Source organism: Acomys minous (assembly GCF_964271855.1).
Source record: "Acomys minous genome assembly, chromosome: 3".
Lineage (NCBI taxonomy): Eukaryota > Metazoa > Chordata > Mammalia > Rodentia > Muridae > Acomys > Acomys minous.
In genome coordinates this window covers 21,065,978-21,078,042 of record NC_140485.1, presented here as the reverse complement: position 1 = coordinate 21,078,042, position 12,065 = coordinate 21,065,978, and the positions used below count along the sequence as shown (strand labels likewise).

Here is a 12,065-nt window from a genome sequence, read left to right as displayed (position 1 = left end):
GCTCCTGAGGCCGTGGGAATAAAGGATCTGCCTTATTTCCTAGCAGGTTGCACAGCTGCCTTTATGTTGCGTTCACCCTGGTATGGAGGGCTTGGAGATGCTTCTCCTCGCTTGCTTTCCCCGTAGGGAGCGGACAGAGCAGGCATAAACAGTTTCCTCATGTTGCAACTCTTAGCTGACTTTGCCTCATTGCCCTGTTCTGACCTGGGCTTCCAAGCTCGGCCCTCTAGAGCTTTTTTGCTCCCTTCCGGTCCCTTTCCATGGATACAGTCCATTGTGTGTAGAACAACTATTAGATGTCCTGACCTCATCAGCACTGTGAATTAGACCCCCCTGAGCCACAGGGCTCCTTCCTGTGTCTCATCATTTTGGTCCCTAACACAGACGATCACGGAGGTCTGTTGGAATTGGTAGCTGGTCTGGCCTTGGGTATGTACCAGGCTTGTCTGGCAGAGTCTTCAGGGATCAAATTTTCTTTCTTTCTTTCTTTCTTTCTTTCTTTCTTTCTTTTTTTAAATAAAATTGTCCTTCTGAAAATGATGACAAAACACATGTGACTATGAAGCTGGGGCTGGGGAATGGAAGTGCTCGAACTCTCCACTGGTCTACCTCTGCAGACGTTCTCAGCCCTTTGCCAGCACAGCTGCCACAACTTCTTTCCCTTCTTGCTCCTCCCACCCCGTTTCCTCTCTGCTCCCAGCAAGAGCTTATCTTTCAACTGTGGAAAAGCCACCAATTAAACTTTACTCCAAAGCTTATCAAAATATTCAGCCAGTAAAATTATCTTATAATTAGCTGAACTGTAAGCCAGAAGTCTTTAACCGCAGGAAATGTAACGTGACCCAGCGTGTGGAGCCTGTAAGTTGCTCATCCCGACCTTGGCTGCAGTTGCTGCCTCTATTCACGCTTTCCCAGCCGTTTCCTCCTTGTTCCGCGTGTTCTTAATGGTCCCCAAGGCCTCAAAGAAAATATACTACTAAGTTTAGCTGATATAGATAATAAACTAAATTCAATTAAATGTAATATAAAATCGATCTGACTTTTAAGATTTCATGCACGCTCATTTATATACTTTGTATGTATACATGTTCATGTGCGTATGTGTGTGGGATGTGCATGTTTATGGGGGCCAGGGGCCAGGGGCCAGGGGCCAGGTCCTGTGTACCTGTTGTGTTTATTTATCAGATGGGATCTTTCTCTAGCCTGGGACTCACCAAGTAGGCTAAGCTGGCCAACCACCGAGTCCCAGGAATCTACCTGCCCATTCCTCCCTGAAGCAGGGATTAAACATCCCTGCTTCCATGTCCACTGTTACCAGTGTGGCTTTGAACGGGGCACTGGTCACACTTCCTGCTTGTGAGGCAAGCACTTTATCAGCGGAGCCATCTTCTTTGCCCCTGCCTATATTTTTGGTAGATTTACTGATGTCTTGCCATGTCTGGGTCTGCATTTTGGATGACTAAGTGGTAACTCGGAGCTGAATTATTCTGGAGCCTTGTCATTTCATCAGTATCCAGGGGTTTCTGCAGTGCGGCCAGCTGGACAGCAATTGGGCTTTTTTTTTTCTCAATTATTTCAGTTTGCAGAACTGTCCTTTGCCCTTCTCTGTTCTCCACTCTTTCTAGAATGCCATGGCCTGGTGTTCCTTGTCTTGTACCAAACATGGCAGCGTCAGGCATGTCGTCTGTCAACCTCTACCCCAACTTTCCAGGGTAGAGCAAGGAAACAGAGATGGTGTTTGGATCTTAATGTATACCTTAGGCTTTCACACAGAAACAATATTACAGGTGGCCCTTAGGTTCTTATATTGCTGTGAGCTTCTAAGTCATAATGCCACAGCATGGCATTGGTGGGCTCAGGAGACCTATCCGGGTTCACTGGTCAATAATTGCCACCTTTTCTATAATGACATACTTCTGAAGTTCTAAAAACAAACTGAAGATTAAGTTTTGGGATGCACTCACGTTTTCATAGGTGGGTATTACATATAGTTCTAATACCGCAGCTAACAGCGATGGTGTTCTGTATTTGTCAGAGGACAGACACACACATCTATACAGCTAAAACCACACATGTAGAAATCTTGCTTCATCCATGTGTTGTTCTTGTGAGGAAACAATGGTTCTGCTCATTTGAAAACTGGGAACTGTGGCATCAGGCACCACAGTGACTTGTTGACGCAGCTGAACACGGCCCGCTGGCCTGACTGTCTTGACATCCACTGGCACCTTGAAGGAACTGGCCAGGGGCCATGCCTTAGGATATTGACCATGGATATTTGAGAGGTTTTCATGATACTTCTGCAGAATAAAGGAGAAAACACAGTGTCATCTCAACCTCCTGTTGCTGCCGTGTCCAGCTGTCACACGTACCATTTCTTGACACTTGTATTTTAGGCTTGATTTCTCTATTGTCATTAGGATGAGGCTTGACTGGCCTTGAGCTGATGGAATCTGTTGCTCCTGATGAAGGTTACCTTCTATCTGATCCACAACAAAATGTTCTTGGCCTTTGAAAGGCCTTTTCAAACTCTGATGATCCTTTAAAAGCAAAGTTGAGACCAAACATCTATCATTAAAGGCATTATTTGTTAAACAAGGCCCATTAGGAAATGTTTGAAGATTTACTTTTATTATTTTATATGTATAGTGTTTGCCTGCTTATATTTAGGCATATCATGTATGTGCCTACTGCCCACAGAGGCAAGAAACAGGCACCAAATGCCCTGGAACTGGAGTTACAGCTGGCTGTGAGCCACCTTGTCACTACTGGGAACTCTGCGAGAACAGCCAGTGCCCTCAACCACTGAGCCATCTCTCCAGCCCCATACATCAGGATATTTAAAAATAATTGACCACGTTGAATTAAATTTCTTGTAAATTCAGCTTGTTCATTATATTATTTAATTTATGTTTTCCTCTCTCTTCTTAATTACAGCTTGGACTGAGGATAGCCATCTGCTATAGCCACAGGTAAAGCTTTAAAATATTTTTTTTAATGTGTTTATGATGTAGAGGTTTTGGTTTTTCTTAAGTCCTGAAGAATTTTGAGGTTTGTGTTTTGTTTTGTTGTTGTTTGTTTTGTGGCTCCTTTTCCATGATGTGGATGGCATAGTCAAAATTGCTGTTTGGAGGGCTGTGTGGAGGTCGTGGAACATTCTTAGTGTTTGCTTGTGTATCGAAGGCTGGCCTCAACCTTGTGGCCTTGCCTCAGGCCCCCCAAGGCTGGGATGACGAGAGCGTGTCATGGTCCTCAGGTCTGTCCTTAGTGTTCTTAGAGATAGTCTCAGTCGTGGCTCAGCTTGGCTTTCCAACGTATCCTCCTGTCTTTGCTTTCAAACACTAAGATCACAAGCGTGCGCCACTGTTCCCAGCAACATTTTATGGTGTGTGTCACACAAACATGAGAAGCTGTATGTTAGGGGCACAGGTGTGATTTCTGTGCAGCTGGAGTCTGGGTTAGGGATTCTCACGTGTAAGGCCAGGCCAGACCTGTTTGTGGAGCCCTTTCCTATCCCACCAGCCTCACCTTCTTGCCTTCCTGCATTCGGTAGCGGCAAAGCACTTTTGTTTTGTCTTGCTTCCTGATTTCCACCCTGGTGTTAACTGTATCACGTTCATGAGAAAAACATTTTCTAGTACCACAGTCTTGTACTATGAATGTTTGTCTGCAGAATCATCTTTCCTATTTGTGTACATCAAGACATATTATGCTGAATGAATCAAAACGAAGGGTTGATAAGCATGCGTTCCTGCATACTATGCTCACAGCATCCCCAAAGCACCACCCTCGAATAAAAGGCTTGCAACTCAGGTTTACCTGGCCATCACCCCGCAAACAAGCCAAAGGGGATATTGGGTGTCAGAACAAATTTTCATCCCAAAAATATTTGTTACAAGCTGTAGGTACAATTTTGACCGAAGTGTGAGACTCAGGCAGCTGCTGAAAAGCAGAACAGGTAAGAACAGGAAGAGGGCAGGAGTGGCCTTGCCCCTCTTGGAATTTATGTGTGGAAAGAAAAGTCTCCTTAAGGAGACGTCTCTGGAGCAGGTGGCAGAAGGTTGCTCCAGCTGGTTTCGTGTTGTGCAGGGGTAAGGAGATATCTTCCTTTTGTCTGAGGTCCTATAACAAAAGGGAGACACAAGAGAATGGTATCCGTGTCCATTTAATGTTTTATATGAACAGGAGCTTTCATAGGAAAACAAAGACCCAACGTGAAGAAGTACGGTTAGACAGCGGTAGGAAATAGAGCAGCGGTTCTCAGCTTGTGGTCTCGACCCCTCGGAGGGTAGCATGTCAGACATATTTACAGTGCAACTCATAACAGTAGCACAATTACAGTTATGAAGTAGCAACAAAATGACCTCATGACTGGGGGTCACCACGCCATGAGGAGCTGTGTTAAAGGGCTGCAGCCTCAGGAAGGCTGAGAACCACCGCTCTGGAGAGGATAAACTCAGATGGACCTCGTTTAATGCCCAGATGCTCACTGTGCTTTGGTGCCTTCAGAGGTTGGGGTCCTGCTTTGGGAATTAGGAGGGCACTTCTAAAGAGAGTCTTCTGATCTCTTCTGCTGCTCTTCTTTTCTGTGATTTTTCTCCAAGGTGCCCTGTTTTGGAGCAACATGTCCCCAGCCCCATCTTTTGCCTGAGTGTCTCTCAGTCTGGAGTGTGAATGGTGTTTGCACGGTGCATGCACACATAGAAAACTGTCCTGTAGAAGCATGCTGTTCTCTCACCAGCAACGCTAGGTTGATACAGCTGATGGATCTCACTGTACCCTTAATGTATGCCATGCACCACACTGAGCCTTAGGCACTAAGTCAAGGAGGGAATGCTGGGTGGATTATGTCAGCGAGAGGTGGGAAATATCAAGTAATGGTGCACACCTTTAACCTCAGCCCTTGGGAGGCAGAGACAGGCAGATTCCTGTGAATTAGAGGCCAGCCTGGTCTACAGTGTGAGTTATGCACAGCCAGGAATGTTACACAGAGGCACCCTGTCTTGAAAAACCAAACCATAATAGACTGCTATAGAATAGGGTAGGAAGGTGTGTGTGTGTGTGTGTGTGTGTGTGTGTGTGTGTGTGTGTGAGAGAGAGAGAGAGAGAGAGAGAGAGAGAGAGAGAGAGAGAGAGAGAGAGAGAGAGACAGACAGACAGACACAGACACAAACAGACAGACAGGAAGAGGCAGAGAAAAAAAGACAGCATCTTACATTTCTTCCCGTAAGCACTTCCACATTCACTTAGACCCTGGGCTGGACTGAACTTTCCACGATGGTGTTCTAGTTTCATTCCTGCTGCTGTGATATTTATCCTGACAAAAACCAACTTAAGGGAGAAAGGGTGTGTCTCAGGTCACAGGTTCAGATTAGAGCATTGTCGAAGGGAAGTTAAAAGTGGCAACATGGTAAAGCACATGAAATCCACACCCAAAGGAAGAAAGAGAGAGATGACTGTTGCCTGCTTAGCGGTCAGCTAGCTTTCTCCACTCATACAGCCCAAGCCCTCACACCGTGGAATGCTGCCACCTACTTGTAGGCTGGGTCTCCCCACATCAGTGCAGGCGATCAAGAGGCTGTGGTCTTGCTCAGCCTATGGCCACGCTTAGGGAGTATTATTCCAGTTCCTGCAGTGCCTGCTGTCACTTACCTCCCATTCATCTGACGGGTACACTCTGTAGATCTTAGGTACTGAGCAAGGGGTGGGATGGCTCATCTCTGCTGCACAGAGTCTGGAGCCACTGTTGGAAGGCTTGAGGCCTGGGAGCCCTGTCATCTCAAAGTGGGATTTGCTTCTCTGGAGGGAGCCCTGTGCCCCAGCCGATATTTTTGTCACAGCAGCATAAATGAAGCTAGGACACCCTCTTTGGAACATCAGTCTGCCACGGTCTTGGTGAATGAGGGGGGAAATGTAAGGTACCATCTTTTCTGCAAAGCACTTTGCCAGAGGGATGCCCAGCGGTACTTGCGAGGCTTAACAATGGACGCAAATCTTAGAGGAGGCCGGAAAGGAGTCAAAGGAGGCTTTGCAGAGGAAGTGGTGTTTAAACCATCCTTGCTCTCCTAAAGTGAAAAAGCAAGAGAGAAGCCCAGCTGGTTCAGGAGATGCCTGGCAGGAGGGTCCCGTAGGCCCTTTAGATTGCATGCTCTTTAAATTATTGTCTAGCGTTTATTTGGAATAGGGGCAGAGTTGGTGTAGGGGTGAAAGTGTAATATAAATTCTGGCTGCCTCCAATCACCACTATAGTTTTAGTTGGTTCCGTCTTGAACCCAAACTCGCACCCCACTTTCTACAATGGAAACTCCTCAAAGTCCTAGATGGGATGCAGGGAGGAAGGCCCACAGCTGTCATATAGGACCATGGTTTTTCAGGGCCCAGGCCCACGCAAGCATCAGACCAGCACGCCCCTGCCAGTTGCCCTCTACGCCCCCAGGAGATGTCCTGGCAAATGTGGCTTTCCTTTGTACGGTGTTTCTAGGGATATTTTCTACAGGTTGTCCTGTATTCTGTTTTGGCCCCAAGGCGTTAGAATTCTATCAAATTATGTAAATGCAGTAAAAAAAAAATCCAAGTAGCCAACAAGCCAATAGTAAACAAGCTGGTGAAGTTACAACCGAGAGAATAGAGGTGAGGAAGAATGACCTTTGCTGAACTGCCCACAGTTTCCAAGGCCATTGGCTCCTTCCCTTGAGTCTAAGGATCTGAGATGGGGTAGTGACCACATAAGCCAGCAGTCATGAAAAGCTGACTGAGCATTTGGCCTCACCTGTACAAGAGTCATGGGCACATTCATGATAGTTTGTGGTCAACACTACTACCCGTCTTTGGAACGTTTCCACTCTATCAAACTGTAATTGTGTGCCCATTTAGTATTTATGTAAAACCCCTTCCCCTATTTCTTCCTCTTCACAGCTATGGCAGCCATGTGCTACTTTCTGCTTCGATGAATTTAATTCCTCTAGGTATTGGTGGAGTCAGATTGTATTTGTCTTTTTATGACTGTCTTATTTTTACTGAGCATAGTGTCAAGTCATCCTTGGATGTGCCAGGGTTTCCTGCTTCATTAAGGCCAGGATTTCGTTGTGTGTCTGCTTATTCATTCATCTTTCCATGGACTTCCATGGCTGCATCCACTTCTTTGTTACAGTTGATATTGCTGTTGTAAACACAGTGCAAAAATGTCTGAGTCCCTTCTTCCGCTTGGTTATTTTTTTTTTCTTTTTATTTATTTATTTAATTTTTAAATAATTTATTCAGATTAAATCCCAATTGTTATCCCCCGACTTGTATCTTCCTGTTTCCACCTCCCTCTTCCACTCAATTCCCCTCCCCTGGACCTCTGACAGAAGGGACCTCCTCCCCTACCATGTGATCACAGCCTATCAGGTCTCATCCAGATAGCCTGCTTCTCCTTCTTCTGAGTGGTCAAATTGGGGGCACCAGAGTTCATGTTGGAGGCAGTCCCTCGTCTCCCCACAACTGTGGAAAAGGAGCTGTCCATTGGCTAGATCTGAACAGGGTGGGGGGGAAGGGTCTAAGTTTACTGCATGCATTGTCCTTGGTTGGTACAGCAGTTTGTGCAGGCCTTCCTGGGTCTAGATCTGCCAGCCTTGATGGCCATCTTGTGTTGTTCCTGGACCCTATGGGTCCTTCTATCTCCCCATTCTTCCATACCACTTTCACCTGGAGTCCAGGGGTGAGTCCCAGCATCTGTCCCAATCCCCCGCTAAGTGAAGACTCTCAGAGGACATCCATGGTGGGCTAGTGTCCACTTATAAGTGAGTATCTACCATGCATGTTTTTCTGAGTCTGGGTTATCTCATTCAAGATGAACATTTCTAGTTCCATCCATTTGCCTACAAATTTCAAGATTTCCTTGTTTTTAATAGCTGAGTAGTATTTCATTGTGTAAATTTACCACAGTTTCTTTATCTATTCTTCATTGAGGGACATCTAGATTGTTTCCAGATTCTGGCTATTACAAATAAGGCTGCTAGCCGGGCGTGGTGGCGCACGCCTTTAATCCCAGCACTCGGGAGGCAGAGGCAGGCGGATCGCTGTGAGTTCGAGGCCAGCCTGGTCTACAAAGCGAGTCCAGGACAGCCAAGGCTACACAGAGAAACCCTGTCTCAAAAAACCAAAAAAAAAAACAAAAAAACAAAAAAACAAATAAGGCTGCTATGAACGTAGTTGAGCAAATGTCCTTGTTGTGTGGTGGAGCATCTTTCAGGTATATGCCAAGGAGTGGAATAGCTGGGTCTTGAGGTAGCACTATTCCCAATTTTCTGAGAAAGTGTCAGATTAATTTTCAAAGTGGTTGTACAAATTTGCACTCCCACCAGCAATGGAGGAGTGTTCCCCTTTCTCCGCATCCTCACCAGCATGTGCTGTCACTTGAATATTTTTATCTTAGCCATTATGATGGGTTTAAGATAGAATCTCAGAGTCGTTTTGAGTTGCATTTCCCTGATAACTAGGGGTGTTGAGCATTTATTTGTTTCTCAGTCATTCGATATTCTTCTGTTGAGAATTTTCTGTTTATCTAGGAACCCCATTTTAATTGGGTTATTTGGTTTGGTGGTATTTAAAATTTTGAGTTCTTTACATATTTTGGATATTAGCCCGTTGTCAGATGCAGGGTTGGTGAAGATCTTTTCCTAATCTGTAAGCTATCATTTTGTTCTGTTGACAGTGTCCTTTGCCTTACAGAAGATTTTCAGTTTCATGAGATCCCATTTATTAATTGTGGACCTTAGAGCTTAGCTGTTGGTGTTCTGTTCAGGAAGTCTCCTGTGCCAATGAGTTCAAGGCTCTTCCCTACTTCTTCTTCTAACAGATTTAGTGTATCTGGTTTTATGTTGAAGTCTTTAATCCACTTGGACTTGAGTTTTGTGCATGGTGATAAATGTGGATCTACTTGCATTTTTCTACATGTAGACATCCAGTTAGATCAGCACCATTTGTTAAAGATGCTGTCTTTTTTCCATTGTATCCTTCTTCTGCTTCTTTTGGGCTTATATCCAGAAGTAGATTCCTGAATCATGTGGCAATTCTAGATTTCATTGTTTTAAGGAGTGTTGGTATCACTTCCTTCTCATTGTTATTTGAAAAGGAGTTGTGTCAAGTTCACACAGTTCTGGTTCCTTCAGAAGCTCACAGTTGTGACTGAGAAATTACTTCCATTTTGCTGTCATGTTTCAGAAGGACACAGATACTGGATTTCCTGGTCTTCTTTGTGTGGACAGGAAGATTTTGGGGATCAAGGTTTGGGACCTTTGGGTCTCATCACCAGACTTTTAAAAAAATTTGCAGCAGATAGTCCAGGGCAAGAGCAATGAGGCAGAGGGATAAAATGAAGTCTCTAGAGAAGGCGGATGTGGTTCTAGGATGACAGATGTGGAAGGATGGCTTCTCTGTAGAGCAGTGGGCTAGAGGCATCTTAAGGAGATGAGGGTAAGGAAGAGAGGAAGGAGTCAGTAAAATCATGTGACCTTGGTGAGCAGGCAGCACTTCTCAGGCTGCTGTGGCCAGAGATGGGGACAGAGCTATTCCGGAACAAGAGGGGACTCTTCATGGTAACCTAGGTACTTGAGGTCCCAAGGCTCCCGTTTCTGCATATCTATCATTCTGGATCTGTTTGTGTGGCGCAGAAGTGCGCATTTGCATGTGAGATGCCATATAGCGTTGGTGCTGAGATGTGAGGGAGTGGAGGATAGTGCCATATTCAGACAGTATAAATGTGTAAAGCAAGAAGAACACCTGCTATGACCAATGGACATTTAACATCAGGTCTTGCCCACAGCCCAGTTGTTAACACAATGCCTTAATGTATTCTTTTATAAAGTCAAGTCATTTTCTCTTCTTTTTCTCTTTTTTTCTTCAGAATGGAAAATTGTCTCTTTGATGCTCATTTCCCATTGTTTAGCTTGAGGTTTTGGGGTGGAATCCACACCAGTGTGACAACTGGGTAACCCCGAGAAGTGCCCTTTGCAGATAACAGCTCTTGGGGCCCCACCACCCACGCAGTGGGAAACAGTTTCCCCAGTGTGTGGGTGTTTTGTTTTGTTCTTTCTCTGTAAGGTTGAAAGAATTGCACTCTTCTTCCTTTTTTATCCAGTGCAACAGCCCGAAGAAGCAGGATCCCTGTGGTAGATGCCCTGGGGCAACCATCAAAGAGGAACCAGCTTAGAAATGGTGCCTCACCTTTAACTCTTACCCTGACACTGGAGAAGCCACAGGAGCCAATGGTGCGGCACTACTACATGAGCCACTACACTCATATTTCTAAGGCAGAGGTAAAAGCAGAGAAGTAGCCTCAAGAGAATGAGTTTGTTGGTTTTCTTTCTTTAATAGACAGGAAAGAAAAATATTCTATTTAATACAGTTATAGGAAAGTCCATAGGGACGAGAATTTTTGACAAAATGGCACATTGATTCTTCTCCATAATTGACTTATATTTTTTGGTTTCTTATAGACCCTAAAAAAGGACAAGTTAGCTGTCCATTGAGGCCAGTGGCTCACCAAGGCTTTGAGATTATGGGTGACAATTCCTCCAGGGGGTTTAACATCTCTCAAGGTGTTCTGGATAGTTTATGTCAACTTGAGACAGGCTAAAATCATCTAAGAGATGGAACCTTAATGAATAAAATGCCACCATAATATCCAGCTATAGGGTATTTTCCTAATTTGTTATCAAGGTGGGAGGGCCCAGCCCATTGTGGGTGATGCTATCCCTGGGCTACTACTAGTCCAAGGTTCTATAAGAAGGCAGGGTGAGCAAGCCATGTCGAGCAAGCCAGTGAGCAGCTCTCCTCCATGGCCTCTGCATCAGCTCCTGCCTATAGGTTTCCACCCTGTTTGAGTTCCTGTCCTAACTTCCTTCAGTGATGACTATGGATGTAGAAGTATAAGTCAAATAAACCCTTTCCTCCCCAATTTTCTTTTGGTTATGGTGTTTCATCATAGCAGTGGTAACCCAAACTAAGACACAAGGGCTGTGGGCCAGGGAAGGGGGAGGCCTAACTGAAGGCACTGCATATAGTTGCTCCTGAGAGGTAAGCAGTATCCTTGCCCAGTATGGCCACCCTTGGATGAACATGGGAGGCTGTGAGTGAACATTCGTTTCAAGACAGTGATTCTTGCTTTTGTTTTGAATGGCTTGGCAAGAAGCAAAGGGGTCATGCACTCTTGTGTTGTGTCTTGGATTAGAATCAGAGTCTGAAGTTGGCAGATGAATCAGAAAGCTTACTGAATGGACAGGTGACATCAAGTAACTAATGCGGCTGTCATCTTGAAGCACAGAAATAAAGGAAAGGCAAAAACAACAACAACAACAAAAAACACACACACACAAAACCACACACACATACAAAAAAACCCAACAACAACAACAAAAACCAGAGTCCTCGGGGCCATTGGGCTTGATTTCCAGGGCTGGCCAAGACCTAGTGGAGCTGGTTTTGATTTCACTGGGTCAGCTGGCGGAGAATGTTGTTCTCCAAATTTTGTAAAAAAAAAAAAAATTAAATTAAGTGACTTTCTGCCCTATTTTCCATTTTCAAGAAACAGTTGTTTCTGTCACCCAGCTCTCTGGCCGGCTGCTTTATCTGTCTCCTTCTGCAACTTCACAAGCAAGGCTCTGACCAGATTTATACACACGAGCTGCCAAGAGTTATTCAACTCTGATGGGAGAATCTTAAAAGTCAAGCTATCTTTAGAAGGTTGCAATTTTTTTTTATAACCTTCCTACAAAGCATTATTCTCAAGGGGCAGACTGCAGCTCTTCATAGAGTGTCCAAATCATGTGTTTCCATTTAATGCTTTGAGATCTGTGGTATATGTTGTTGGTATTTCATGGCGGAGCTCAGCACGGTCCTGGGGATAAATCTGGAGAGTAACGCATGCTCTTGGGGTAGACACATCTTCTGGTGCCTCGTCTGCCCCCTGCAATCCCTTGTCTCCTCTCAATGCCCTTTTCTTTTTGGGACCTTTCATCAAACCTTAAGCCTTCTCATCACATGCCATCACCACACTCACAGGGTTGTCTCCAGGGAATCTTTTG

The 12,065-nt window shown here is 45.0% G+C and overlaps 1 protein-coding gene across 1 annotated transcript in view; it reads left to right on the top strand.

The window, feature by feature from the left end:
- ACOXL (acyl-CoA oxidase like) overlaps positions 1–12,065 on the top strand; it is a gene marked incomplete at its 5' end in the record, with an annotated part of 266,082 nt that overhangs the window by 66,091 nt on the left and 187,926 nt on the right. Inside the window, 1 exon segment of the mRNA XM_084774531.1 lies at positions 2,938–2,972. Coding sequence (XP_084630657.1) covers positions 2,938–2,972 — 35 coding nt within the window.